The sequence below is a fragment of the Eptatretus burgeri genome, chromosome 2 (genome assembly GCF_056783735.1).
Source record: "Eptatretus burgeri isolate ZD-2024b chromosome 2, Ebu_testis_v1, whole genome shotgun sequence".
Taxonomy (NCBI): domain Eukaryota; kingdom Metazoa; phylum Chordata; class Myxini; order Myxiniformes; family Myxinidae; genus Eptatretus; species Eptatretus burgeri.
This window is the reverse complement of record NC_140962.1, coordinates 141,774,442-141,801,406: the sequence shown is the minus strand read 5'-3', so window position 1 is coordinate 141,801,406 and position 26,965 is coordinate 141,774,442. Positions and strand designations below refer to the sequence as shown.

The following is a 26,965-nucleotide window of genomic DNA, read 5'->3' as shown; positions in this document are numbered from 1 at the left end:
AGTGAACATGGAGTCGTCATTATCAGATGGACAGAAGACTTCACAGATGAACATTAGTTGGTCACGGAGAGGAATGTGTTTCCAGGGGGTATTCTAGTGAGCTGTGAGGGACTAGTGCAGATATAATAAACAGTGAACAATGGAGTTCTCAACAGAGAGGCACAGAATCAGATACAGTGTGACAGCAAGGTTGCTGTTACGCGTATGATGTTCGGAGCAGCAGTAGTAACCTGAATGCAGAGATCATTGACATTTGAATTGAGAGCTTCATTGGTGGCCAACAAGGGATAGGTGCTGACTGGGTGGAAGGAAGTGGAGAATGAGTAGTCGTGGAGGGAAAGAGCTCAAGCATATTAAGTGCCCTCCCAGAATAAAATTAACATTCCCCTGATTGTTAACAAACATTTTAACAATCTGCGATACAAACACAATCAAATGGATAACATATATTAGTGTCTTATAACAAACATGTCGTTTGCCACCAATGCATACAGAAATAAAGTCAACTACAGCTAAGTCGATGACATGGCATCGCAAATCCCCACACTTCCCACCTAAAGCAAAGTTGAAAGATGGCATAAAGGTCCACCAGGAATGACACAATATCAAATTTTGAGTTTAAGAGGGGTGGGAGAGGGAAGGAAAAAACACAGTGGAGAACAGAGACATGAGATCTGTGGAATGTAGAGGGATGGGGTGGGGTACACAGAGTAAACAAAATGGACACTACAGGGACTTTCAGGTCCTGACACGACAGGGATTTTCAGGAAGGAAAGCAGGGAATTTGAAGGAGGTGGGTTTGGGGCGAATAAGCGGGGGTAGAAAAGATCGTGGTTTTGGATGGGAGAAGGTAAGAGATGGTGGTGAACAGCTGTTTTGAAGACCTGGAGGGAAGAGTGGGATTGAAGAGAGTGTGGGAGTTTGTTCCAAAGGTGGGGAAAAAAGAAGAATGAAAGAAAGAAGGTGAGCAGGGATTCTTGATGTTGGGAGTTTTACCAGAAGGGGGTTGCTGGCGGACCTTGAGCACCCTGAGGAAATATGGGGGAGGGGGGGTACATATCTCAGACAGCAGGGGGGGCAAGGCCAGAGAGGATGGTAGAAGACTAGAAGACAGAAGGACCACCGATCTGCCTGTGGTGAGACAGTGAGAGTTCCAAAGACTCAGCTTCATCGCAGGAGATACCAGTGATCCGAAATAAAAGTCTTGGTTTCGACAGCATGAAGCCGAGAAAGGAGAGAGGTGGGAGCACCAGCCCAGAGGGGAGAGCAATACTCTATCAGGCTGCAGACAAAAGCTTTGTATGGCGTCAGGAGCTCGGGTGTGCCAAGGAATGACTTTGGAGGCCAGCATAGAAATGTCGCTTTCCCAGGAAAGATCATGGCAGTTAGTGAGACCCAGAAGCTTGAATGAAAGGACTTCTTCAAGAGGATTGTTGAGAAAGTAGATTGGGAGGGGGGGGGTCCAGACAGTCGTTTCGGAGAGATATAGTGAGAGTGTGAGAATTGTCAGGATTGAAAGACATGTTCCACCTGTTGGACCAGCTTGCAATTTTATCCAGATCTGCAAAGAGTGAAGAGGCTGCTGCTTGCCGGTCTGAGGAATGACAGATGGTATGGCAGAGGGTGAAGTCATCAGCAAAGAGATGAAGATTTTCCAGAGTCAGAGAGATCATTGATGAGAACCAGAAAGAAAACAGGGCCCAGAACACTGCCTTGAGGAACTCCAGCCTGGACAGGACGAGGGGATGAGAGAACTCCATGAAGGGCCACACGTTGGCTGTGACAGGAGAGGAAGGTTGTGAGCCATTAGTGGAGATGTCCTTGGATACCATAGGAAGAGAGTTTGGTGAGCAGGGCAGGGTGCCAGACCGTATCGAAAGCAAGCGATATGTCGAGGGAGATGGCTCTGATTTCATGTCTGGCATTGAGGATCTCCATCTATTGTTGGAAGAGCAGAAGCAGCATATCCAGGGTAGAGTGATCTGGTCTGAATCCAAATTCATGATTGGAAATCAGGCCATTGGAGAAGAGCAAGGATTTAATGTCTGAAGCGATGATTAATTCCATAACCTTGCTGATGATTGGGGAGAAGGCTGATTGGTCTGTAGTTGCAGGGATCTGTTTTTGCACCTTTTTATGCAGAGCAGTAATGTTTGCAAATTTTCAAGCAGATGGCAGATGACATTGGGAAAATGAGAGGGTGAATAGAACAGAGAGAGAGGGTGAGAACAAGCAGGAAAGCAGGTTTTTAGGACACGTGGGCTGATGCCGTCTGGACTGGTTGCATAATCTGAGTCGAGGTTTGACAGCAAGCTCTCCACCTTGTCAGACAAAAAGGACACAGAGTCCAGGAACAGCTGGGTGCGACTGGGTAAGGTGGGTACAGAAAGTGATGGGTTTGGAAGACAAGATTTCGAAGCAAACGTGGAGTTTAGGCATTCAGCCTTTTCACGTGCAGTGTCAGCTGTTTGGCCATTTGAGGTCAGGGAGGGGATGGAGGGGGAGCATACACCAGAAACAGACTTAACTCGACACTACCAGGATTTGCAGGAAAGAGAGGTTTGAGAGTTCAGACTTGAGATTAGAAAGACGTTTTCTGGCTCTCCTGAGGGAAGACACACACTTGCTACAAGCTTTGTGGAAGGAACCGAGATTGCCTTCAGTTGGATTCGCCTTCCATGAGGCGAAGTCAAGTTGTTTCAGGACAACTGAACAGAGAGGACAACTCAACCACCTCACTCGCCACAAGCTTCAATGTACCATTGGTGGGATGAAGGGGAGGACAACTGAAGACGAGATGGGATAAATCTGTTTATGAGAGATAGAGCTTGTTTCTATGAAAGAATTCCCAGGACGAGTTGATGTCGGAAGAAGTAGAGATGGGAGACCAGTCTAGAAGTGTGATGGCTGCTTGAAGTCCCTGCCAGTCAGCCTGAGTGAAATGCCAGACTTGGTGGTACTGAGGTGGTACGCTAATAACAGCCAGAGATGTCGATTTTGACAAGCATGTGGTCAGATGAACCGAGTGGAGCGGAGGAAGAACAGCAGATATTTTCAGGGAAATTGGTCAAAATCAGATCCAGAAGAGATGGAGTGCCATTGGTTGAGATCCGGGTTGGGCAGTTGACAGATTGTGTCAGTACCAATGAGTAACAGAAGTCTTTTGCTGAGGTGCCATGACAGGTGAGAGAGGTACCCACACCCAGCCAACTGGCATGATGACAGTTGAAGTCACTGCATATGAGGAAGAGAGAGTTGGGATGAGAGGGTATAAGTTGATCCATGTTTTCTGAGAGTGAGATGTCAATGGAGTCATCACTGTTTGGTGGACGGAAGAACACGCATATGAACATGAGGTGGGAGAGGAAGGGGAAGCTGTCGCCAGAGGTATTCAAGGGGGTGTGGAGGAAAGAGGGCAGTGCATGGTGACTGAGGAATGGAGTCTTTGATGAAGAGAGCAACTCTGCCACCAGGATGAGGCTCAGGTCTGTCATACCAGAGGAGGGAGTAACCAGGGAGAGATACAAGGGAGTCAGAAACATCTTCAAGGAGCAAAATTTCTGTTAAACAGATTATGACTGGTTTGTCAGTGGCAACCTGTATGGAAAGATCTGTCAGGTTTTGAGGTCCCAGATGTGGTCAGGTTGAGGTCAGGTTTTTAGGTCCCAGAGTGAAGATTCCAGATGTTTGAGCTCCACACTGTTAAGGAAGAGGGAGGGGATGAGGTTTTGGGTGCAGTGGAGGGGAGTAGAGGGGGAGGGTAGGATGAGGGAGGAGGGGGGGAGGTAAGGAGAGTTATTGAAAGTGTGGGGAATTGCAGAAGAGCTTGGGGAGAGGGCCGGATGAGGAGGAGAAAAGGCTCAGTAGTGATGGGTTGAAGTACAGTGGAGAGTAATAAGAGATGGGGCAGAGGGCAGTTGAAGATTGGAGGAGGTGCAGTGATGAGGTAGAAGAGAGCGAAGGGGGCACCTTTGTGGATATGAGGGAGGGCAACATTGGGAAGGGGGAATGAGGGGAAGATTGGAGGGAGAAGGGTGAGGGGAGAGTTGAGGGAGGAGGGTGAGGGGGGAGTTTTCAAGAAAGGTGAGAGGGAAGCTTGGAGGGGGAAGAGTGTGAAGGTTGCTTTGCGAGGGAGGGTTGCGAGGGAAGCCTTGAGAGGGAGGGTTGCGAGGGAAGCCTTGAGAGGGAGGGAGAACGATGAGAGCAGGCATGGCCATGGTGCAGGAAGGTGATGGGAGAGGTGGGGAGAGGGGAAGAATGTGACTTGGTAGGAGGTATGGTGAAGAAGAGAGCGGGCAGGGGGAGGTACAAGATTTGAGGGGTTGAGAAGAGGGAGACGTGTGCTGAGAGGAAGGAAGGAGCATGTTTGTGGTGATGAGTGTGCTGATTGAGAGAGTGAGATATCTGTGAGGTTAGAATGGAGCCCACAGATGTTAGAACGCCACACACTTTGGGACATCAGAGACAAGGAGCTGATACTGAAGCAGAAGACAGTGAAGAGGTGCCAAGAGCGGAGGTGGGATGCAGGGCAAGATGGAAGGGGTAAGGACAGGGTATAACAGATGAGGGGTTAGGAGGAGGTAGATTTAAGGAGGTGGGGTGAAGTACCACTGAAGTTGGAAAAAAAAAAAGGATGATTGATGGAACACGAACATGCATTGCTCCTGGGATTTTAATTTTTTTTAAGTCAGAGATGTGATGAAAGACATTATGTGAAGGATGCAATGAAGGAGAATGAAGAGAATGGAGAAAAGAAACATTGTAACAGTGGGACTTTTTAAACACGGGATGAAGGAAAGGTCAAATTGAAAACAGTCTTTTAAAGAAGAAAAGAGTGGGGAATTATGATACAAAACCGAGAACCACACGTGTGAATGAGTCAGTTGTAATATTTTAAGACACTTGTTTTTATTTTTTATTTTGATAAAGATTGTGTAAGATTAGGTAAAGGAAAGGTTGAAGAAAAACTGTGTAGGTGTTGGTGAATTTGGATTGGCACATGCAGAAGGAAGCTGGTAGTTCGAGGAAAGTTACAGGAAGAAGAGGAGGGGGTGGAGAAATGTGGTTGCAGGAGGTGCAACATGAGAGGTTGAAAGAACCAGAGAGTTGGTGTCAAAGCCACCCAATGCTCGCCTGTTTATACATTTATCGTTTTTAAAAGACTAGTCTAATAATATTTTTTTTATAAAGCATTGCAGTGAAGTCTGATCCAAATAATTTTAAAGCAATATATTGTTACGGCTGTGGAAATTCGCAGACCACCATAAAGGACCTTAGATCAGTTATGACGATAAGTATATGTGTAGTTAGATTTCCCCACCGATGTTTAGAGGGAATTTTCCGTGTTCACAGGGCTGCGATCCTTTGAGCTAGCTGTTTTTCTTTTCTCTAACATTATTTTGGACCAATCAGCCCCCAACAACCAAATCGCCACCACCAACATCATTCCCAAACAACTACAACTCAAACACCACCACCTTCGCCTCTTTACCTCCACAACTCCACCCCGCAAACATCGCTTCACCGCCATTCTCAAACGACGCCCGCCAGCAACCAAATCGCCACCACCAACACCCTTTCAAAACCACCGCAGCAAACTCCCACCACCTTCGCCTTTCTACCAAACGTCATGCCATGGGTTGTGAATGGGTTCCTTTCGCCTCGAAAAACGGATCAGGAATGATTCACACCCACTTTTCATCCATCCAATGGCTGAGCATCAGATGGTGTAGCCCCGCCTCCGAACCCGCTGTGATCCACAAATTTGTATAAGCGCTCCTCCCCCGGCCTATAAAAGCGCGAGCACAACGCAGCTTGCGGCAGCAGTGTGTCGGTCGCGGCAGTCAAGTCGAGTCTGGTCGGGTATGGCGGCAGTCAAGTCGGGTCTGGAGAGTGGGAGTCTGGGGTCGGTGGAGTGGCAGTCTGGAGGGGTCGGAGAACCGGACGAAGCTCGAAGAGGCAGACGGCGGCAGTGTCGGTGCGGCAGTGTCAGTGGGGCAGAGTCGGGAGACGGAGCTCGAAGCAGACGGGAAAGGCAGACGGGGGCCAAACGCCGGAGAGAGCTCACCGGCCACGCCAGGGGCACGAAGCCAGGCACAGCTACGCTGACATCGCGGCTTGCCCGCCATCGCGCCACGAGGGCGTGGGTAAGACCCTTCGGTCTCATGGACCTGGCCGCTCATCCAGGTTCCACGCACATTTGGTCCACGAACCTGTCTGCCACCCTTGCCTTTGAGGGTGGCTTTATCCTTTGCTTTTGTGTAAATGCATGTGGTGGCGCCATCTTATAAGTAGAATTGTCTAAGTGTGTGTGTGAAATAAAGACTTTATTCGGTTGTAACTCTGCCTTTGCTTGCTTTTACTGTACATACGTGCCTGGAATTACTGTATGGCTGTAAAATACATGCTTGTCTGAGTGTGCAATAAATGTGCTTGTTGAACTGTTTCCCGTTTCGTTGCGTCCTTTCCCTTGTTTGAAAGTTCCATCTTGCACCACGGAAGGAATTGGTAGGAGGGGTGTAAGCACCCGGTAAATAATCACGTCCGTCTGGGCCGGCGACAACACCGCTCGGTTATCACTGAAGCACGGAACGGACCGCTTAAGCGGTTCGTGTCCTAGGCCGGCCAGTGGCGAGGTACAATCGCCCGGTTAACTACCCGCGGAGGTACTTAGGTAGGTCAAGTTTGGCGAACAACCCTATCCTGCGCGGGTGGCCGATTGGCACGATTGTGGTGGGGTCGAAAAACCCACCCGTGACTAGCTCCTGGCGGTAGTTCCAAGGAGGGTCACGACTGAATTGTCCGTTCCGGTGGGCGACGCGGTCGCGATTTGAGTTACGTGGCCGATCGCACTCCGGGCAGAACGAAATTCGTAACAATATGTATTTGTATATTGTAATCAGTAAAAAATAGTGTGGTAGATAAAAAGATTAGAAGGAAAAAACTTCAACGTTGATGTGCTACAAAAAAGTTAAGTTCAAAACAGCTCAAAAATTAAAAAATATTTGACATTATTTTTTAATTTAAACTTCACTTCATCAATAATATACCCCAAAGGAACCTCCATGCCAAATATCAGCATCCTCGTACACATATTAAATGAATGGCAAGCTTCTAAATAACTTGCACCAAAAACTTTAACGTTGATGTGCTACAAAAAAGTTAAGTTCAAAACAGGTCAAAAATTAAAAAAAAAATTGAAATTATTTTTTCATTTCAACTTCACTACACCAATAGTATACCCCAATACAAAGGAACCTCCCTGCCAAATATCAGCATCATAATACACATATTAAATGAATGGCAAGCTTCTAAATAACTTGCACCAAAACTTTAACGTTGATGTGCTACAAAAAAGTTAAGTTCAAAACAGGTCAAAAATTTAATATAATTGAAATTATTTTTTAACTTCAACTTCATGTATACCCCAAAGTATACATCAATATATACATCATGTATACATGTATACCCCAAAGTATACATCATGTATACATCAATAATATACCCCAAAGGAACCTCCATGCCAAATATCAGCATCATAGTACACATATTAAATGAATGGCAAGCTTCTAAATAACTTGCACCAAAAACTTTAACATTTTCACACTCACGCCGGGGGTATCGCAATAGCTCTCTGTTCTTCGAACAGGCGAGCTAATAAAGAATTGTTTTTTGGGGGTTTTTTTTAAGATTAGGAAACATTAGGTAAAGGAAAGGTTGAAGAAAAAATCCTGAAGATGTATGGTGAATGTGGGTTGACAAAAGTAGAAGATGGTAGATCGAAAGGAGTTAGAAGAGTTGGTATAGGAAGTCACGTGGTTACGTGGGGTATGATGTGAGGTAAAAGGTATTTTTTTTCTTTTTAATATTCTAAGACATGAAACAGAGGGTATAGTTGAGAGTGATAGAAGGAGGGTGGAGGGAAATGTGGCGAAAATAAAAACTGATGGTTAGAGGAAGAAAATACAATAAAAATGATCGTGCACACAAATGGGAAGAAGGGTAGGCCGAAGTCCACACATATTTTGTTGCAACTCTTGCATATTACTTGATAGAGGTCAGTTATTTTCAGCGGCACTGGATCCATATGCTCTCAGTTGTGTCCGATAACATTAATGACAGGACTCTGTGGTTTTCAGACGAGAAACTGCAGTCAACTATCTAACCATCCAGAGGTAGTTGTGGACATCAAGCATGGGGCATCATATGGGCCCGATATGTACTCATGGATCAGGCATTGCGTGGCGGAGGTATGCGTTCTAATAAGTGCCCTTCGAGTTTGTTCATATATTCCCCTTCCTGTTGTCTCCCTGAGGATCCACTGCCCCACTATTAGTACATTGTATTTTGTGCTCCGTCAACTCACTCTTGAACAAACTTAGATGTTGTATGAATAATACAAAAGCATTTTTATAAGGACATACTTTCCAGCATTTGGGGCTGAGATAAATATTAATTTCTCCATTTTTCAAAAAAAAAAAAAAAAATCCATTCCACTTCCACCACCTTTGGATTCAACAGAGCATATATCTCTCACCTTCTTTAACATCCATGAGCTCCAACGATGCAGGCTCAACCTTCACAGTTCTCACCATTCCTGAAATAAAATATGCATCGGGATTACAAAGAACAATTTAAATACCAGGAAGTGTTAGTGCTGCTGGGACAGTGCAGCGATAGGGGGGAAAAGCTCAAAAGAGAGAAAGTGGACCTCAAGAGGAACCAGGGAGAGGCAGCAAGTGAGAACACAAGCATGTGCCATTACATACCGGTGTTACAGGCAAAAGTGGGACAGAGTCCGAGGAGGTGCAGCAAAATTCACAAGGTAGAAATGGGAGACTGCAAGGTGGTGGTGGACAGCACACTTCATTGGCAAGGAAGAAAAGCAGGAGACAATTCACTGAGAAAGACTGTTCCATATGTCAGAGAAGAGCACACAGGAATAGAGTTCAGTGTTCAGCTGGATTTGCAGGAGGTAAGAAGGTCGGTGTTTCTGGTAGAATGTGTGCGATTTGTGGAAATATGGAGTCTGCATTGCATTTGCTGATCTACAGCGTGCTGGATGCGACACAACTCAAAATTCTCTGCACCGTTATGTGCAGCCATTCACCATGCTGATATGTCGAGAGCCACATTTTCCCACATTTCCACATTTATAACATCTCTGCAGATTGTTCTTAAAGTCAGGTCAGATATGGGAGCATGCGCCGGAGCAGTGCTTCGCTGCGTCGACTTTCCGCTGGTACTCCAGGGGCCTCCGTCTGGCAATCCTCAGGCAGATGCCTGGCCCATCCCCATCTCCTTGAGATGCTGATCAACCTGCTGAAACCACGAGGCACGTGGTCGGCCCATTAGCCTCCTCCACTCATGAAGCTCCCTCGCTGAGAGAATCTGGTGAGCAGGATCAGCAGAGGGAAAATGAGCCACACGCCCCCACAGTTGCAGCTGACGCTCACGGACTATGCAGATAACAAATATCATTTGAGTCTCTCTCAGCAAGCGCTCATTGGACACAAAGTCTGACCAGCGATAGCCAAGGATTTTCCGAAGAGACCTGGTACCAAAGGAATGAAGTTTCCATCTCAGATCCCTGGTCAGAGTCCAAGTCTCACATCCATAGAGCAATATTGAAAGCACCAACGACCTGAAGACTTAGAATTTCATCCTCCTGCACAGGTACCAACAGTGCCACACCCCATGATCCAGTGAATCCATGACTCCCCAGGCCCGACCCAGACGTCTATTGACCTCTGGCTCACAGCCAGCAGAGACATGAATATCACTGCCAAGGTAAGTGAATCTCTCCGTGACTTCAACATCAACACAAACAGGGACAGACAATATAGCAGCATCCCAGATGTCATTGAAAGCCTGGATCTTAGTTTTGACCCAGGAAACCCATAATCCCAGTGGCTCTGACTCCTTATTCAGCACCTCGATGGCCCCCAAAAGGATATCTCGACCTAGAGTCTCCACAAAGATGACTGCGTCATCTGCAAAATCAAGGTCAGAGATCTTGACATTCCCAAACAATGCACCACAGCTTGATCTCTCCGACATCCTCCCAAGAATCCAGTCCATACAAGTACTGAAAAGTGTGGGGGCCAGTGCACACCCTGAAGAACTCCAGTAACAACTGGAAATAAGCCAAAGATGGTACCACCACATTTCACAGCACTCTCAGCATCAGAGTATCATTCAGACATCAGATTGATCAGTTTTGGTGGCACCCCACAAAGACCAAGAATCCTCCAGAGGGCATCCTGATTCACTGAATCAAATGCTTTACAGAGATCAATATAGGCTGCAAGCAGCCCCAGCCGACTCCTCTGTCAAGAGTCCTCTGTCCTCTGTCACTTCAGACTCCTCTGTCAAGAGCCCACCACCCTCCTTTCTAACTGCAGTACACCGAGGGACAGGCTTGGAAGAACACATTGCACAAATCCCCCTGTAAGCAGCACGAGAATCACTTGACCACAGGTGATGCTCTACCCCCTCACAGATTCCTTGCACAAAGGCCTCCTTGTCCACCCTTCGTGCATGTACAGTTTTCCACTTCAGCTCCCTGAACATCTTAGCTCTGCCATTAAGCCTGGCCGTGCAATTCTGGTCAATGGTATCCAGTGTCCCTTGAGAGAAAAAAATTCTGCTTCCCCCTCTGGTGAGTTCCAAGACATCCACAGGTAACATCAAGGATGGTGGTCTTGAAGGCACTCCACAACTCTTCAGGATTCCCCAAAGCACCCAGACCCCCCAAATCCCCACTCAGCCTGTTCGCAAACTCCTCAGCTGCCCTCTCATCCCTGAGCTTGCCAACATCCAGCCAAGGCTGGGATGGAACTGTTGTCCCGGATTTAAGCTGCAACTTCAGAGTTGCTGCTACAATCCTGTGGTCGGTATTGAGGAACTGAGCACTCCGGTAGACCCTGCAGTTCTGGATCATCATCCAGCGACCATCAGCGAGCACGTGGTAAATCCCCTTTGCCACACCACCAGCATTGGAATACCAAGTCCAGCGATGAGCCTGTGGGTGCTGAAACCATGAACCAGCCACCCTAAGTCCATGACTTCTTGCAAAGTCAAGGAAATTAGTGCTATTCTGGTTCATAGTTCCAGACCTATGGAGACCAACACATGTCTCATAACCATCCCTATCAGTTGCAGTCGATGCATGGAAATCCCACAAGACAAGAAGAGTATCTCACCTGCGGCAATGATCAACCACAGACTCAGGCGTGGCATGGAATGCATCCTTCAGGGTGAGATCACTCGCCCCAGTTGGAGCAGGTACAGAGACCAGGGAAACGACACCCAAGGTGTGACGAATCCTTAGTCTCATAATACGCTTGTTGACCGGTGTTACCTAACTTATCATTGGAGTCAGCTTATTAGACACCGCTGCAGCAACTCCTTGGGCATGGTAACCATCAGTGACCAGACCAATAGTAGGTGTCACCACTCACGATTATCTCGCCACAATCCGGTCTCCGAACCTCAGGGAGTGCTGCAATACTGACGTTCAAATGTTTAAGCTCAGATGATAACACAGACAGGTTATCATCCTCTCTTAGGGATCGGACATTTCAGGCACCCACTCGAAGGGCCCCAAGGAGACCACCGTCTGGTGGATGACACTTCAGAACCACCCCAACACACACACATCTGACCCGGGAAGGTTGCCCCGTGGTTTTCCTCCTATCATCAAAGAGTGGTGGTCCCGAAGGCATGGGTTTTCAATTTTCTTTGCTTTTTTCTTATGTTTTGCGGAGTGAAAGGTTTTATGGTGGCCAGAGTGCAAATCCTGCCACCAACCTCCAACTGCAGGACATCCACAGCCAAAGTTGGGCACTATATATGGATGGCCGTTGGCTCACAAGGAGCTCCTCTGGCCTTTGACAGGTTTTGTTTTTAATCCTGCTGGGTGTCCATATCCATACACCCTCCTCACCAGGAAACTTGGTGGGGGAGACGGTTTAGTCGCCGACAACCCGACCATGAAACAGGTTAATACAGGTTTACATGGTACCTGTAGCAAGTCACAGATCTAATCTAGCCTGACCTGACAATGTAAGACAGTCTTGGAATCATAGTCATGGCCTTAAGCCTCATCATGGCTTTAAGACAGTCCTTGAATTTCTTCTTTTGATTTCCCTGATGGCATCAACATTGCTTCAGTTCAAAGTAAAGCTTCTTTGTGATCCTCTCATCAGGCATTCTCACTAACGTAGCTGTGCTTTAATAATCACCGCCTCGATGCCTGGCATACCAGCTCTCCGAAGCACTCCTGTGTCTGGAACCTTATCCTGCCAGCAGATTCTTCGGATCTTTCTCAGGCAAGCCAGATGGAGATGGTTGAGCTTGTGAATATGACGACTGTAAGTGGTCCATGTTTCTGCTGCGCATCCAATCGTGATGTCACAACCGCAGCTTTGTACACCTTTAGCCTGGTCATAACTATGATACCTCTTTTGCTCCATAAGTTGCCATGAAAAAGTTACCAGCCTGTCATAAAAACGACCAAAAACACCACTGGTTTTGGCTAGTCTCAAAGCCACTTCATCATCAATGCGAGCATCCCTTGAAAGAGTACTGTCTAAGTTGGTGAATCTGTCCACAGCATTCAGAGGATTATCATCAATCGTGATAACAGGTGTTGTATATGGCTTGCCAGGTGCTGGTTGGTACATTACTCTCGTCTTATTTGGGCTGATGGTCAGGCCAAACTTCTTGCATGCACATGAGAAGAGGTTGATGATGTGCTGCATGCCTTGACGTACGTGGGCTGCGAAGACACAGTCATCAGCAAACAGAATGTCAAGGATGAGGTCTTCGAACACCTTTGTCTTGGTACTTAATCAATGGAGATTGACTGTCAGGAACAAAAGCAGTTGTTCGAATGCATATGTAGATTCCTTTGTCGTCGACCCTGAATGCATATGCTAATAAGGCAGCAAATAGAACGCTGAAGAGGGAGGGTGCTGGGACACAGCCTTGTTTCACCCCAATGGAGACTGGGAACGTCGAGTATTCGCCATCCTCCATCACGCTCGCTGTCATGCTGTCAAAGAATTGAATTCCTCTTGTACAGTTTAATTATTTATTTAATACATGGGCATCATGATGAAGGAATCAGAGGAAATTCAATAACACAAGCAAGCAACACGCTTTCTAAATCCTCTGATCCTACGACAACATGGATCTTGAGTTTCTTATATGTACTAATAAAAGTCCGGAGGGGAGTTTGTCTCTGGACGGTAGTTCGTCTCTGGAGGCGTCTGGACGGGAGTCTGTCTCCGGATGTGTCTGAGCAGTGTTTGTGTCCGGACGGCTTGGCTCCGGATGCGTCCGCAGGTATTTGTCTCCGGGCCATGTTTATAGTATGACCGGTAGAAAATGGATTTCAGACATTATTTTGTTTCCATCTTCACTGCTAATCTATGCGCAATCATTTTGATGAGACTCCAATTGAGAGTTGAGGTGGGGAAGAGGTAAAAAGAAGGGCAGACTATGAATCGCAATTGATGCTCCACCGCACGTCTGCCTTCCCTTCCTCTCACCTCACACTGTCTGCCCTTCCTTTTCTCCCTCCCCCCTTTAGTATGCCCGTCAGCGAAGCGACGGGTGGTATTTGTTAGTAACATAAAATAAAAGCGCAAAGGGATGGGGATTTCTGGACACATACACCAGGAGGGGTATGCGTCATCTATCTATTACATAAGTGACACATGTCTAATATGACAATTAATTAATTTACGCTTACTTTAAGACATTTACTAAGGAATTCATTAAACTATACTGAGCCTTGTTTACACTTAGGAGTAATTTGCACAACAATATACAGTAAATTTTAAACAACATTGTAAAAGAAAAACATTGAAGGAAAACATTTGAAAAGTGACCAATGATCTCAGTGGGCAAATGGCATCATGGGGCAAGACAAAGGCGCATTCCTTATCTGTTTACTAAATTCACAAAACTTACCATCGAACAAGTCTTTTCCCTCCTCTTCAGAATCATGGGCGTTCCCATCTTCGATTTTGATACGCAGAATTTCAAATCCTTCCAACTTTTCACCATCCTTTATGCGATCAGCTGCAACAGGTAGATCATCCTTCCTGTAATTCACAGACCAGTGTTTGCGTGTGCTTGTTTGTGGGTATGTTTGTTGGGCTACTCCTCCTACAGTTCTGGCACAATTACATCCACACTTGCTACAGAGTATCAGCACGACTGCAATTAATGCGTGGGGGTGTTTTTGTCCTTTCTGGTGGCATCCAGGTGGGAGAGGGTACTACAAGTCGCCACCATTTACAATACAGTATTCCTGTCCCCACGTTTTCCAGTGCAATGAGGTGTTTTGATTAACAGTAGGCATGTTTTTGCTTCATGCACGTAACCTGGGTGAATTATGTTTGCTACACAGAGCTGTCACTCGCCTATACAATGCCCAAATAAAGGTATGCGTCAGAAGAACATGTTGCATGCTTGCAACAAGATCGCCTGTATGTTGAGTACTCTGCTAGTAACTGTAATAGCTCTTAGCTTGGCAATGGCAGAGTACCATCCATTGACCAGGAAGTCAACACTAACATCGTGGATTTAGATGAGCAATATTCCTCCTTTAGTCATGACTTTGGATCTGCCATACAATCAGGAAGTTCTGGCCGGCAAACACCAACAAGGAGGCCATCAAAGACCTCAGCCATGCATAGGGAAAGGCCTCAGAGTGGAGTTTAAATGGCATGTGGAAAAAAAAAAAAAACAACAACCATGTCCAGAGTGCATCCAGCTTGTGATGACAATGAGCAGTTCAGCAAATGAAGAGCAGGCTGCACTTTCAAGTTATATCCCTGCTCTGGCCTGTTGACACTTGAGGATTTGGGGAAAGGCATCAATAGGCATCGGAAGGAGTGACTAATCGAGGAACCATATATATATCTATATCTCTATATATATATATATATATCTCTATCTCTATCTCTATCTCTATCTCTATCTCTATCTCTATCTCTATCTCTATCTCTATCTCTATCTCTATCTCTATCTCTATCTCTCTCTCTCTCTCTCTCTCTCTCTCCTGTTCCTTTTGTCTTGTGTTAAGTCTTGATCCATTCAGTGTACTAGCTCTTCCACGAGCCTTGATTATGTACACAAATAACCTTCTGTACCATCTCTCACGCCGCTGAGCTGCCTTTGCAGAAATAGCAGCCTCTGCGATCAATGCACCGTTTCTGATAGCTACTCCCCAGATTTGCCTTATTTGTGTCAAGTCATGCTCGTTCCCCACAATGTTGAAGATCTTTGGATCTCCCTTGATGGCATCCTTCCAAAGTTTACAGGGCTTGCCACGTGGGCGATTTCCAGTGACGAGTTCACAAAAAAAAGTACTCTCTTTGGGAAACGATGGTCTGGCACACAGCACACGAGACGCAGCTACCTCAGTCTTAACGTCCTCACCATCGTGCTTATGGTTGTTATGATGGCATGGGCTAGGACATCCATATTGGTGATCTTTTGCCACCAGCGAATATGTATGATGTGGCGTAAGAATCTCTTGTGAAATGCATTAAATGAGGTGGTGCAAAAGACACTGCATCAATGGCGGTAAAACTACTGAACGATTTTTTTTCTATAACCTTTAAAATCTTTATTTTATTTCCATTGAATTATGTACTTCAACACAACACTGCAGCACGCTAACCTCCTTTTTGCCACTTTGAAAAACCTTCCATTTCACAGTAATTGGACAAACAAATATTCATTTGCCTGAGGGCAGAGTAACCGCTTGACATTCTGCATTCTGACAAATATGGCGGCACATAGCGGTGTGCGGTTACCATCACACCTGTTATACAAGGCTCACGGACAAAACAATCATACATCGTGCTTGGAAACGCAAAGCAAGAGTTTAAAAGACTCTTACCATGTCCTTTTTCTCAAGACTGCGTGGGGTAAGGTGTTCTATGAACTCTCCAGTTGTAAAATCAGGCCAATCAGGCCAATTGTAAAACTCAAATCAGGCCAAGTAAAACAAATTATTAGTTTCTCGTCCCCACCCGCTTTCTTTATGGAGGCCTTAAGTTGGTGGGTTGTTTTTTTCCAACTCCTTTATCAAATTTTCTAAAGGTTTTGTGCGTTTTTTCCTCTTTTATGTTTGTCGTGGGAGTCTGGAACCCAGACCAATAATTCTTTTGTGGTCCTTCTAGGCCTAGTGCTCACGCAAATTAAATCAATCTCATCTCTAAGTAAGCTTGCTCATGCTGCACCGCACGCTCAGCGAATGTGCTTTTTTGAGACATGTACATACATGATGTACATACGTACGTAATGTGTACAGTTAAGTTAGCCAGCAAGCTGTAGCGATAGTGCGCACGTTATTGATCTCAAGAAATAACTTTCTCGGAAGCAACAAATTGAATCAAGTGCAGTAGACCTCCATCTTAAAATGGTCATAATTACCTCCGCCACCGAAATGTTTTCACCCCTGTCTGTCTTTGTTACTTACGAAATGTAAAGATTTCGTAAGTATATTGATGACTTCTGTCATCTGTTTGTGTGTTTGTGTGTGTGTGTGTGTGTGTGTGTGTGTGTGTGTGTGTGTGTGTGTGTGTGTGTGTGTGTGTGTGTGTGTGTGTGTGTGTGTGTGTGTGTGTGTTTGTTTGTTTGTGTTTGTGTTTGTTTGTAGGCATGATAACTCGAGAACGGAAGAAGCTACCAATGTCAAATTACACCACGTGATTCAGGAGGGTGATGGCTAGCGCTGATTAGATTTTGGTCAAAATCGGTCAAAGGTCAAGGTCACAGTGAGGTCAAACATTCGATTTTTGATGGTTTTGTACAAAATCATCGTAGAAACTTCTGGTTTGCGTCGCTACCTTCTCGAGAGACAGCTTTTATTAGACAAGGTCAGATGTCAAGTTGACGATTTCGTAAGTACCAGTCTATGACTGCTTGTTTGTTACTTACGAAATCTAAAGATTTCGTAAGTATATTGATGACTTCCGTCCTCTGTTTGTGTGTGTGTGTGTTTGTTTGTAGGCACGATAAATCGAGAACGGAAGAAGCTACCAATGTCAAATTATACCATGTGATTCAGGAGGGTGATGGCTAGCGGATTCGATTTTGGTTAAAATTGGTCAAAGGTCAAGGTCACAGTGAGGTCAAACATAATTCTGTAAATTCATGTGGAGAAATGGAGTATTTTTGCTTCGCTCGACGTTACGAGTTCGTTTTCACTTCGATTTTAATTTTGTCTTCGGTTTTTGCGATCGCTTAGGACGCTTAACACTGGGTTGTCGAAATTCTGGTAAAAATCGGATGTTTTGGAGACGTTTTAAGATTGTATAAAAAAATATTTCACTGGCCGCGTCACGGGTCGTCTCGTGGTGCAGCGCGCTCGAGCAGAGGTGTCGTTGAGTCACGTAAAGGTTTTCCGTGTGCGCGCTGACGGTGTTTTTGATAAAGATGGTGTTTCAGTCATTTTTTATCCCAATAAAGGTTATCGTCACATGCCTGACTCGCTAAGCCGTCGGATTATGTAAAGATTGTTGGTGGATGGCCGAATATTACGGTTTTGTGACTATGATAAAATAATATTAAATAATTGCGTGGAGAAATGGAGATTTTTGCTTCGGTCGATGTTACGATTTTTGATGGTTTGGTACAGAATCATCGTAGTATAGAAACTTCTGGTTTGCGTCGCTACCTTCTCAAGAGACAGCTTTTATTAGACAAGGTCAGAGGTCAAGTTGACGATTTCGTAAGTACCAGTCTATGACTGCTTGTTTGTCTGTCTCTTTGTGTGTAGGACATCTCCAAAAGTTGTGGACGGATCCGGATGAAATTTTGTGGACAGGCTGAGTGTGTGACAAGGGAAAAATGATTCGAATTTTTTGAAGATCCAGATCCGGATCCGACCACTAGAATATTAAAAGTGATTCTTCACCATTGAGAGATAGGGCCAAAAACGATATAGTTCTCTATGGCATGATGTTTCAAAAAATGTATTGGGCCCGATATGTTCTCGTGGATCAGGCATTACGTGGTGGAGGTATACATTCTACCAAGTGCCCTTCTAGTTTGTGTATGCATCTGGAAGTCTGGCAGAAAATTTTTGAAGCCAGGGTACGCTCGTATGGTGTTCGACGGAACCCAGACCCTGGGGGATATTTTCAACGGACTTGCAAGTGAGGGGTTCGACCAGGGATCATCCATCGACGACAACTACCAGACAGCTCAGGTCAGTAGAGTGCGAGTCTGCATATATCTAGTACCGGTTCAGTATGTACAAGCGCACACACAGTACAGCAGACAGTGCCACTGCTGCAGTTGATGTTGACGTATCAGGTATATGACCAACGTCATTTTTAATGGCATATGGGATGTGTTGGTCGTAGTACTAGTTTTCGGTCTGATCGACTTCACCATGTGGATCCATCTTGGAAAAAAAATATCAAAAATCTGGAAAATATCAAATAGTAAGGCACCCCCTGCTCATTTTTATATCCTCGTGGAGGATCTCTACGTCTTACTCACGTTGTTGTTCTTCATCTTCTTCTTGTGGACTTTTTTGTTTTACAGCCTACAGTTTTCATTGAAACTTTGCATATATATATATATATATATATATATATATATATATATATATATATATATATATATATGTATGTAAAAATACCCTGCGCAGAGAGTAGCCATCTCCGATTTTGAAAATTCCTCCTAGAAAAAAAAAGTTATGACGTCAAAATATCTCCGCTAATGGAAATCGCCTAAAAAATTATCTCCAAAACTCGGCAAGCTTTTTGAATTCTGTTTGCGGGAATCGAACAGGGCATTAGCGGAGATGACTTACTGCACATATAATACATCACTATGACGTCATATTAATTTTTATGACGTCATTCCTATTTTTTGACATTTTTTTGTTTCACAACCCAGAGTTTTCATCGGATCTTCGTGAAACTTGCCATGTATATGCAGAAAGCCCACGAACAGGCAGCAACCATCTCCAATTTTGGAAATTTTTCCAAGAAAAAAAGTTATGACGTCATAATATCGCCGCTAATGGAATCGCCTGTACCATTATCTCCGAAACTAGGCAAGCTGTTTGAATTTTGTTTGCGGGAATCAAGCCGGGCATTAGCACAGATAATTTATCGCAAACCTGCTACATCACAACGACGTCATATTCGTTTTTATGACGTCATCATTAAGAGGACGAGGATCTTAGCTCATTTGAGCTCGTTTTTGAAAAGCCCAGACAAGAAACGAATAATTTATTTTACTTTTCCAAACGCATCAACCGGGTCATGTCTTCCTCGATCGAACAATCAGAACAGTGCCAAATGCGATCTTATTACTTGTTATTATGGAATGCTAAGGCTTTGGTGTTCACATTAGATAGCAATCAAACCATAATATATCATTTACATTCAGGAAACTTGGGCTTGAGCCCCATGTTTGGCTTAATAATTTATTTTCAGGAAATTTGGCCTTGAGCCCCATGTTGAGGTAAAAAAAAAAAATTTTCAGGAAACTTGGGTGTAATTAGTTTTCATGTGTGTTCATCTATTGTGATAAAAGGGCAATGCCCTGCAATAATGAGAGGTCAGTTTGCGACGTAGCACTCACTACACTCCCACAGGTTCATTGGAAACTTCATATAAAACAGGAAAAGAGGAGCATGTAACACGGCAGCAGCCATCGGGAAGTTCCATCATCACATAAATCGTTTGGACCTGAAATCAACATGAAAACACATGGAGAGGAATAATAATGATTCTGCAATGGAAGGTCAATGAGTGCGAGTGAAGAATACCGGGATCCATCAGGGGGGGGAGATGAAACAATGTGAGGAGGAAGAAGAACCCTGCGCGGCTGGGTGGTGTGGTCGTGCTGCTGACGACGAGAGCGTTGCTTGCTGCGTTGTTATGGAGATGTGAAGCGTCGGGGAAAACCGTGCACGGAGATGGCAAAGCACTTGCACCACAAAGTACGAAAATCAAATAGGATATCAAAAGATAGCTCGTGGTGGCGCAAAGGTGCTCTGATGGGAGCGAGGAGGTCAATGCACCGAGCGAAGCCAGAAAGCGAAACCGGCCTCAATGGCGAGGTGGAGGGGGGAAACATCACGTGATCAACATGGCCACGCCCCTTGTGCAGACGTGCGATCTGTCTGTACTTTATGTGACATTTTGCGTTTTTGTTGTTACTTGTTTTGTTGTCGTTTGCTTGTGTTGTGATTGTTGGGTGTCACTTTTTTGTTGTTAATGATTGTTGTTGTTTTATGTCCCTTCCTCAGGAACGTTTTTGGTACACGAAACAGAAAAGAGTTTAGTGAAAGACAAAAAGAGAATTATCAAGTCAATAAAACCTACATTATGTCGAGTGAGAAGCAGCAACCCTGCCAACCATTTCACACATCGAATATGAGGATTATAAGATCAGACGATAGAAGAGAAGCGCAGATTTTCACAAGTCATGAAATTTATGTGGAATGGTCTTCCTTGGAGGATAAAAAAAGGTTCCTCCAAAAGTGGTCTTCCTTGGAGGTGAAAAAAGGCACCTCCAAAAGAAGTCTTCCTTGGAGGGTAAAAAGGTCCCTCCAAAAGAGGTCTTCCTTGGAGGATATAAAAAGTTCCTCCAGAAGAGGTCTTCCTTGGAGGGTGAAAAGGTCCCTCCAAAAGAGGTCTTCCTTGGAGGATATAAAAAGTTCCTCCAGAAGAGGTCTTCCTTGGAGGGTGAAAAGGTCCCTCCAAAAGAGGTCTTCCTTGGAGGATAAAAAAAAGGTTCCTCCAAAAGAGGTCTTCCTTGGAGGGTAAAAAGGTGCCTCCAAAAGAGGTCTTCCTTGGAGAATTAAAAAAGGTCCCTCCAAAAGAGGTCTTCCTTGGAGGCTAAAAAAGGCGCAACCAAAAGAGGTCTTCCTTGGAGGATAAAAAAGGTTCCTCCAAAAGAGGTCTTCCTTGGAGGTGAAAAAGGCACCTCCAAAAGAGGTCTTCCTTGGAGGATAAAAAAGGGTTCCTCCAAAAGAGGTCTTCCTTGAAGGGTAAAAAAGGCACCTCCACAAGAGGTCTTCCTTGGAGGGTAAAAAAGGCACCTCCACAAGAGGTCTTCCTTGGAGGGTAAAAAAGGCGCCTCCAAAAGAGGTCTTCCTTGGAGGTGAAAAGGGCGCCTCCAAAAGAGGTCTTCCTTGGAGGGTAAAAAAGGCACCTCCAAAAGAGGTCTTCCTTGGAGGATAAAAAGGTGCTACCAAAAGACGTCTTCCTTGGAGGATAAAAAAGGTCCCTCCATAAGAGGTATTCCTTGGAGGATAAGAAGGCATCTCCAAAAGAGGTCTTCCTTGGAGGGTAAAAAAGGCCCCTCCAAAAGAGGTCTTCCTTGGAGGGTAAAAAAGGAACCTCCAAAAGACGTCTTCCTTGGAGGATAAAAAAGGTCTCTCTATAAGAGGTATTCCTTGGAGGATAAGAAGGCATCTCCAAAAGAGGTCTTCCTTGGAGGACAAAAAGGCCCCTCCAAAAGAAGTCTTCCTTGGAGGAGAAAAAAGGTTCCTCCAAAAGAGGTCTTCCTTAGAGGATAAAAAGGCACCTCCAAAAGGAACTTTGAGCAATCTCAAAGTGCTGAGACTCTCTGATGATGACTGAGTGGGTATGATCTGTGGATGTATGTGTATGTTATGCTGATATGATTTAAGAGATCTTTACATTCTTATAGGGTTAGGGTTTTGTGATTGTGTCATTTGTGTTAATTCAAACGCCACCCAAATCTTCCCCACTCCATATGAGGCTGAGAACACAATTGGATGAGGACCACTGACTGATTGCCATCCAGGTGATTTCTGTAGCCTCTTCAGCTCCGTTTCTACCGTTCGTCACCAGGTACCAGGTAACATAGGTCGTCCAACCCTCCTTCGATCTTCAGGCTTCCAATGTACGTGTATCGCTCTTTATCTCCGCAAGATGTAACAAACACTGGGTAAAATGGCGGGAAAACACGGAATTAATTTTATTTATCTGTCTTTAAACCTCTTTAAACTTTTATTTAAATTGAATTATATACTTGAACACTGTAGACCACAAATCGGCTTCATAATACTTCCAAGAACCGTGCTATATATCGATATATAGCATGAGAGGCATGTGAGAGGGTACATTATCGGGATGAGGAAGACTCTGCCAATATGGCTGTGTACAACGCTGATTGACCCTGCATTCGATGGTGATCAATAAAGCCTCCATCTTCCAAACTGTGACTCAACGTTGTCTCACCGTGTTATATGAACTCCAGTTCGTTGTGTTTTTATGTGCATGGAAGAAGGCCACATTGTTGCTGATAGAGGCTGGTATAGGGCTAAGATTGTAAATTACATGCACCGTCCTGTAAAAAACGGCGTACAAAAACCCTGCATGATGAACCGAAGATTTCAAATTTTGATTCATCGGTCCATAAGACCTTCTTCCAGTCGTCCACTGGCGGTGCTTCATGGCCCAGGAAAGCCTCTTTTTCTTATTTTGCCATCTTAGCAATGGCTTTCTTACTGCCCCTCGACCTGTCAAACCTGCAGCTCGAAGTCTTTTCTTCACAGTTGAAACTGAGACTTCCTTACTTTGATCAGTGTTAAGCTGTGCTTGAAGCTGCTATCCTGTGAGCCGCCTATCACACAAGCTGTTGACTCTCAGAATCTTGTCTTCTGATTGTGTTGTGGCTTTGGATCTGCCAGACCTCTTCCTGTCAGAGTTTCCTCCAGTTTCCAAGTGTCTTTTGTTGGTGTAGGAAACTGTACTCACTGACACCTTGGCTTCTTTGCAATTTCTCTGAAGGAAAGACTTGCACTTTTAAGGGTTATAATGCTCTGTCTGTCTTCCTTTGTTAATTGTCTTTTTCTCGCCATTATGAGAGCAATATACTACTTCCTTCAGTGCAATATTGTCCAAATAATGCTTCAGAAGGTGCAGCAACACAGTCTGTTCCAATACTGCTTTTATACAGAGAGAGGGTTTGTAACTAATCAACAAAAGTTGGGACACCTGTAGGAATTGTTTGCATCAACTTTCAAGGCTTAATTTACTTGCATTGCTGCAGAACAGCTGCAGTTATTAACCCATTACTTGTTCCCTGAAAAGGGCCTTTTTTAACAACTCTGAAATTTACATTAATTTTCAGTTTTTGGTAACCTAAACTTTTTTTTTAAACCTCTGGCAGTTTACCGCTTAGCTTTGTACCATTTCAGGTTATTCACTGGACTTGAACTGCTTAAATTTCAGTAAAACCTGTAAAAATGGGGGTGTTCTAAAACTTCTGACAGAGTCGTGCATGTATACATTTTTTAGAAGTTCTGAAACTCATGCAAGAGCTGGTACTGGCAGACAGCAAACATTAAAAGAACCTAGTCTTAGTTTAGCGGTTTAGGGTGGCTGGCTTGGGATCTTAGGGTCCTGAGTTTGAGCCCCTGTTGACTGTTGAATTAACACCAGGTGGGGTTGACTCAGCCTGTCATCCTTCTGAGGTTGGAAAAATGAGTACTGGTGTACTGGTAATAGGGGCATTGCATCAGTGGCACAGCTGTGCTACCCACAGCCTTGTGCTGCATACGGAGGAGGAGGAGGAGGAGGAGGAGGCAAACATTAAACAACACCAAACTTAACACTGCTTGGAACCTTGGGGAACATGATGTAACCCATAGGTGTTGGTGACACTATATTTTTGTCATCTCTTTACTCTCTGCAGTCAGTGTGGAAATTAAGGAGAAATGAGATGGTCACCCACATGGCTTATCTGTCCTCTATCCTCTGAATGCTTAATATCAAGTAAAGAAGCAGCACATACAATTTTTAGTCTGTGGTATAATTCGGCCAGAGTCAGAATGGAACCACAGAACCATCAGACTCAGATCGAATGCTTTCACCACAACTTCACCGAATCAAATGATGAGGACCTTTGATATTTTGCTTCATCAGTTTTTTTAAAAAAGTTTATTCAACTCACGAATCAAAACTTTTACCTTTCAATTGCTGTTTAACAGAGACCCTCCGTCTAGGAGGCATTGATGTAAAGGGATAAGTTTAGAAAGGTCACTGTGCAGTTTAATCAAAATAAAGACCAATTACTGCAACGTAGTCCCAAGAAGGAAGCCAGACATAACACACACACACACACACACACACACACACACACACACACACACACACACACACACACACACACACACACACACACACACACACACACACACACACACACTATGTACTGGTAAGTACTTACAACAGCTATTTTATTTGATATGAAGTTATAACCTTAACTTATTAGCAATTTACTGATTTCACAACTGCCCGGATCATCAGCTGGGCCCCGTTTTTCATCGAGGTTTCAATCCTTTCAGCCCAGAACCTCTCCAAACAGCGGATCCACAACCCTGGTCACAGGTCCACATCAGTAGACTCAACATCAACAGACCCATAACCTCAAAGTTGTGTCCAGACAGTCAACACAGCAATGCAATATCCTTATTCAAACTTATTGAATTATGACTTTTATTTCAAGTATTACTACATATGAGTAACTTTAATCAAACACCACTATATTTGATAACATATTAATTGATAAACACTTTATCTTGAAGACATGTCCACTACACAGCACCTCCATCCATAGTTAGGGAATTTTAGCAAATTGTATTGACCATCTGTGAAAAAATTGTTTACCAAAAAATTTCTTCACCAACGTATTCATCTTGGTGTCTACTAACACCTATCAATTAGTGCAAACCCAAATCCTTGTGGAAAATTCTGGGGAGCCAATCAAAGTTCGGGTGCTCAGAGGGCCTGCGCGAAAAAAAATCGGAAAAATTAACTTTTGCCAATATTGACTTGTGGTATGTCGAACGAGGGGTTTTTTTGGGGTGCTAAATTGATTCCAACCATTAGATTTGAGGAAAAATGAATCCCTGGCCGTAAAATATTGATATGATACATTTTTAGATATCTCAGACTGTGTTTTGCGGTAATTTGGCTCAATTGATTGAGATTGTTCAAATTGTGCTGAAACCAGCATACAACATTTTTGAAACCACTGCTATATTGTTGGTTATACTTGTGCTCATGCTCAGTAGAATTCTCTGTGTTAGCTGACGTTAGCTCAGAGCTTTTAGCTATAAAATTATTGTGTCGAGGATGGCAGAGAGGTTGAAGATCTTAGCTGAAGGAGGAAGGACACCAGCACTCTGGGTCTGGTACAAGGGCAGAATCGACCTCATCAAGGTTTTCATCAGGAGTGAGCGTGTCCCAGACCACACAGGTCATCTCAGCTGCATCATTGGCATGCTCAATACCTTCGCAGCAGCGGGCCACCATCTGTACGCAAAGGGAGCAAGGCTGTATGTACAGCTGATGCATCAGCGACAGGAGAGTCCCATGTTCCAGGAAACTCTATCCAAGTTCACTTTGTACGGCAACCATGTAGTCAGGTTCTCAGACCATGAATGGTCCGGCACATGGACCGACATCACGATAGAAACCACACTCATGCGTGAGGAAAAATCCTCCAGTGGTCTAAACAGAGGCCGCTTTCAGAATGAGTCTTCTCATAAGTCTTGGGTTCAGACTCTGAACCACTTCTCGTTCATTCAGCAAGAGCTAGAAAGAAGCATGGTCAAATGTGGGGTACCTGTCCACACCGACGTTAAAAGAGCCCAAATGAAGAGAGATAACGATGCTGTCAACATCATAGTTGGGTGGTTGGAGGAAGTCAACCCTTTCGATGCCACACGGGACAAGAAGACTCTGGTGTCCTTCTCAACTGGGTTCAGCAGCACTCCCGAAAACCAAGTCAACGCTGATCAAGCAGAAGAAGTTGGCAGAGCCATACAGGCTAAGATGGATGGGAAAACTGTTGTGAATGCAATGGTAACCAAACACAAGGTCAAATCACTTGCAAGCCCCAGATCTGGACCCAAAGTCAATGGCGAGAAGCTGGTCATTGACTCACTGATGCTATTCAACCGCCTCATTGTCATCAGTGAGCGTGAAGTCAAGACCAAAGAAGCTCTGTGCTTTGAGTTGACGCCAAAACCGATGTCTCTGTTTGACAAAAATCAAAAGTTGCGAAAGCCAGACAAGGCTGCCCTAGCGAGGTCCCTGAAGGCATGTGTGGCACCTGTCGAACAACCCCCCTGCACAAGCCTTGTGGTTGATGGTGGGTGGCTCCTGCACAATGTCAAGTGGGAGGCTATACTTGCTTGGAAGGATCTTTGACGGATATGGCAGCTCCACCAAGGACTATGATCACTTGAGACGAACAAAGAATGCATGCTGTGACATTCAGATTCGTCTGGATCTCAAAATCATCATTGCAAGAGAAAAGTTCCTCGATAACAAGAACAACAAAGCCCAGCTCGTTCTGCTCCTTGCTGAGACATTTAGTAGGAATGGAATCAGTGTACAGCAATGCTCCGATGATGCCGACACCTCCATCGTCCGCGCAGCTCGAGATGAGGCAAGAGAGTCCCCTGTCGAGGTGAAGGCTGAGGACACAGACGTCCTGGTTATGCTGATTCATCATGTTGCAGACCATCCGATCTTCCTCACGACAGCCAAAGAAACATCTTATGATGTCGTAAAGATCCGGGAGGCCCTCCCAGAGATATACCGGAGGTATCTCATCTTCTTGCACAGCTTCTCTGGCTGCGATACAGTGTCTGCAATTTTTGGGTTTAGCAAATCAACTTTGCTAAGCAAGCTCTGCAAGACTGATGAAGCAGAGAGGGCAATGGACGTGTTTATGGACATCCGAGCTGAGAAAGGTGATACCATGAAAGCAGGCTGTGATCTTTTCAAGCTCATGTTCCATGGGAAATCCTCCAAAGACTTGGAAGACTTGAGATTCGACATCTTCAGCAAGCGAGCTGCTACTGGGAGCATAAAACTTGAGAAACTCCCCCCGACAACAGGAGCTGCAGCACAGCACTCTCTCCGAG

General features: G+C 44.8%; 2 protein-coding genes across 3 annotated transcripts in view; one reads left to right on the top strand and one right to left on the bottom strand.

Moving 5' to 3' along the window:
- Positions 1-20,366, bottom strand: part of LOC147033366 (uncharacterized) — a 35,024-nt gene extending 14,658 nt beyond the window's left edge. The window contains exons 1-3 of one of the 2 annotated variants that reach the window (XM_085854422.1): positions 19,817-20,366; positions 13,981-14,114; positions 8,537-8,596 (exon numbers count right to left, since the gene is read on the bottom strand). In XM_085854422.1, the coding sequence (XP_085710548.1) occupies positions 8,537-8,594 (58 nt within the window). In that variant the 5' untranslated portion in view covers positions 8,595-8,596; positions 13,981-14,114; positions 19,817-20,366. The remainder of the gene's footprint in view (positions 1-8,536; positions 8,597-13,980; positions 14,115-19,816) is intronic. The other variant, XM_085854414.1, reaches the window with a different exon arrangement.
- A 4,556-nt stretch (positions 20,367-24,922) lies between these two features.
- LOC147033365 (uncharacterized) lies at positions 24,923-26,243 on the top strand. The gene has a single exon (XM_085851447.1). The coding sequence runs from the start codon at positions 25,164-25,166 to the stop codon at positions 26,241-26,243; it is 1,080 nt and encodes a 359-aa protein (XP_085707573.1). The 5' UTR covers positions 24,923-25,163.
- The last annotated feature ends 722 nt before the right edge of the window (positions 26,244-26,965 follow it).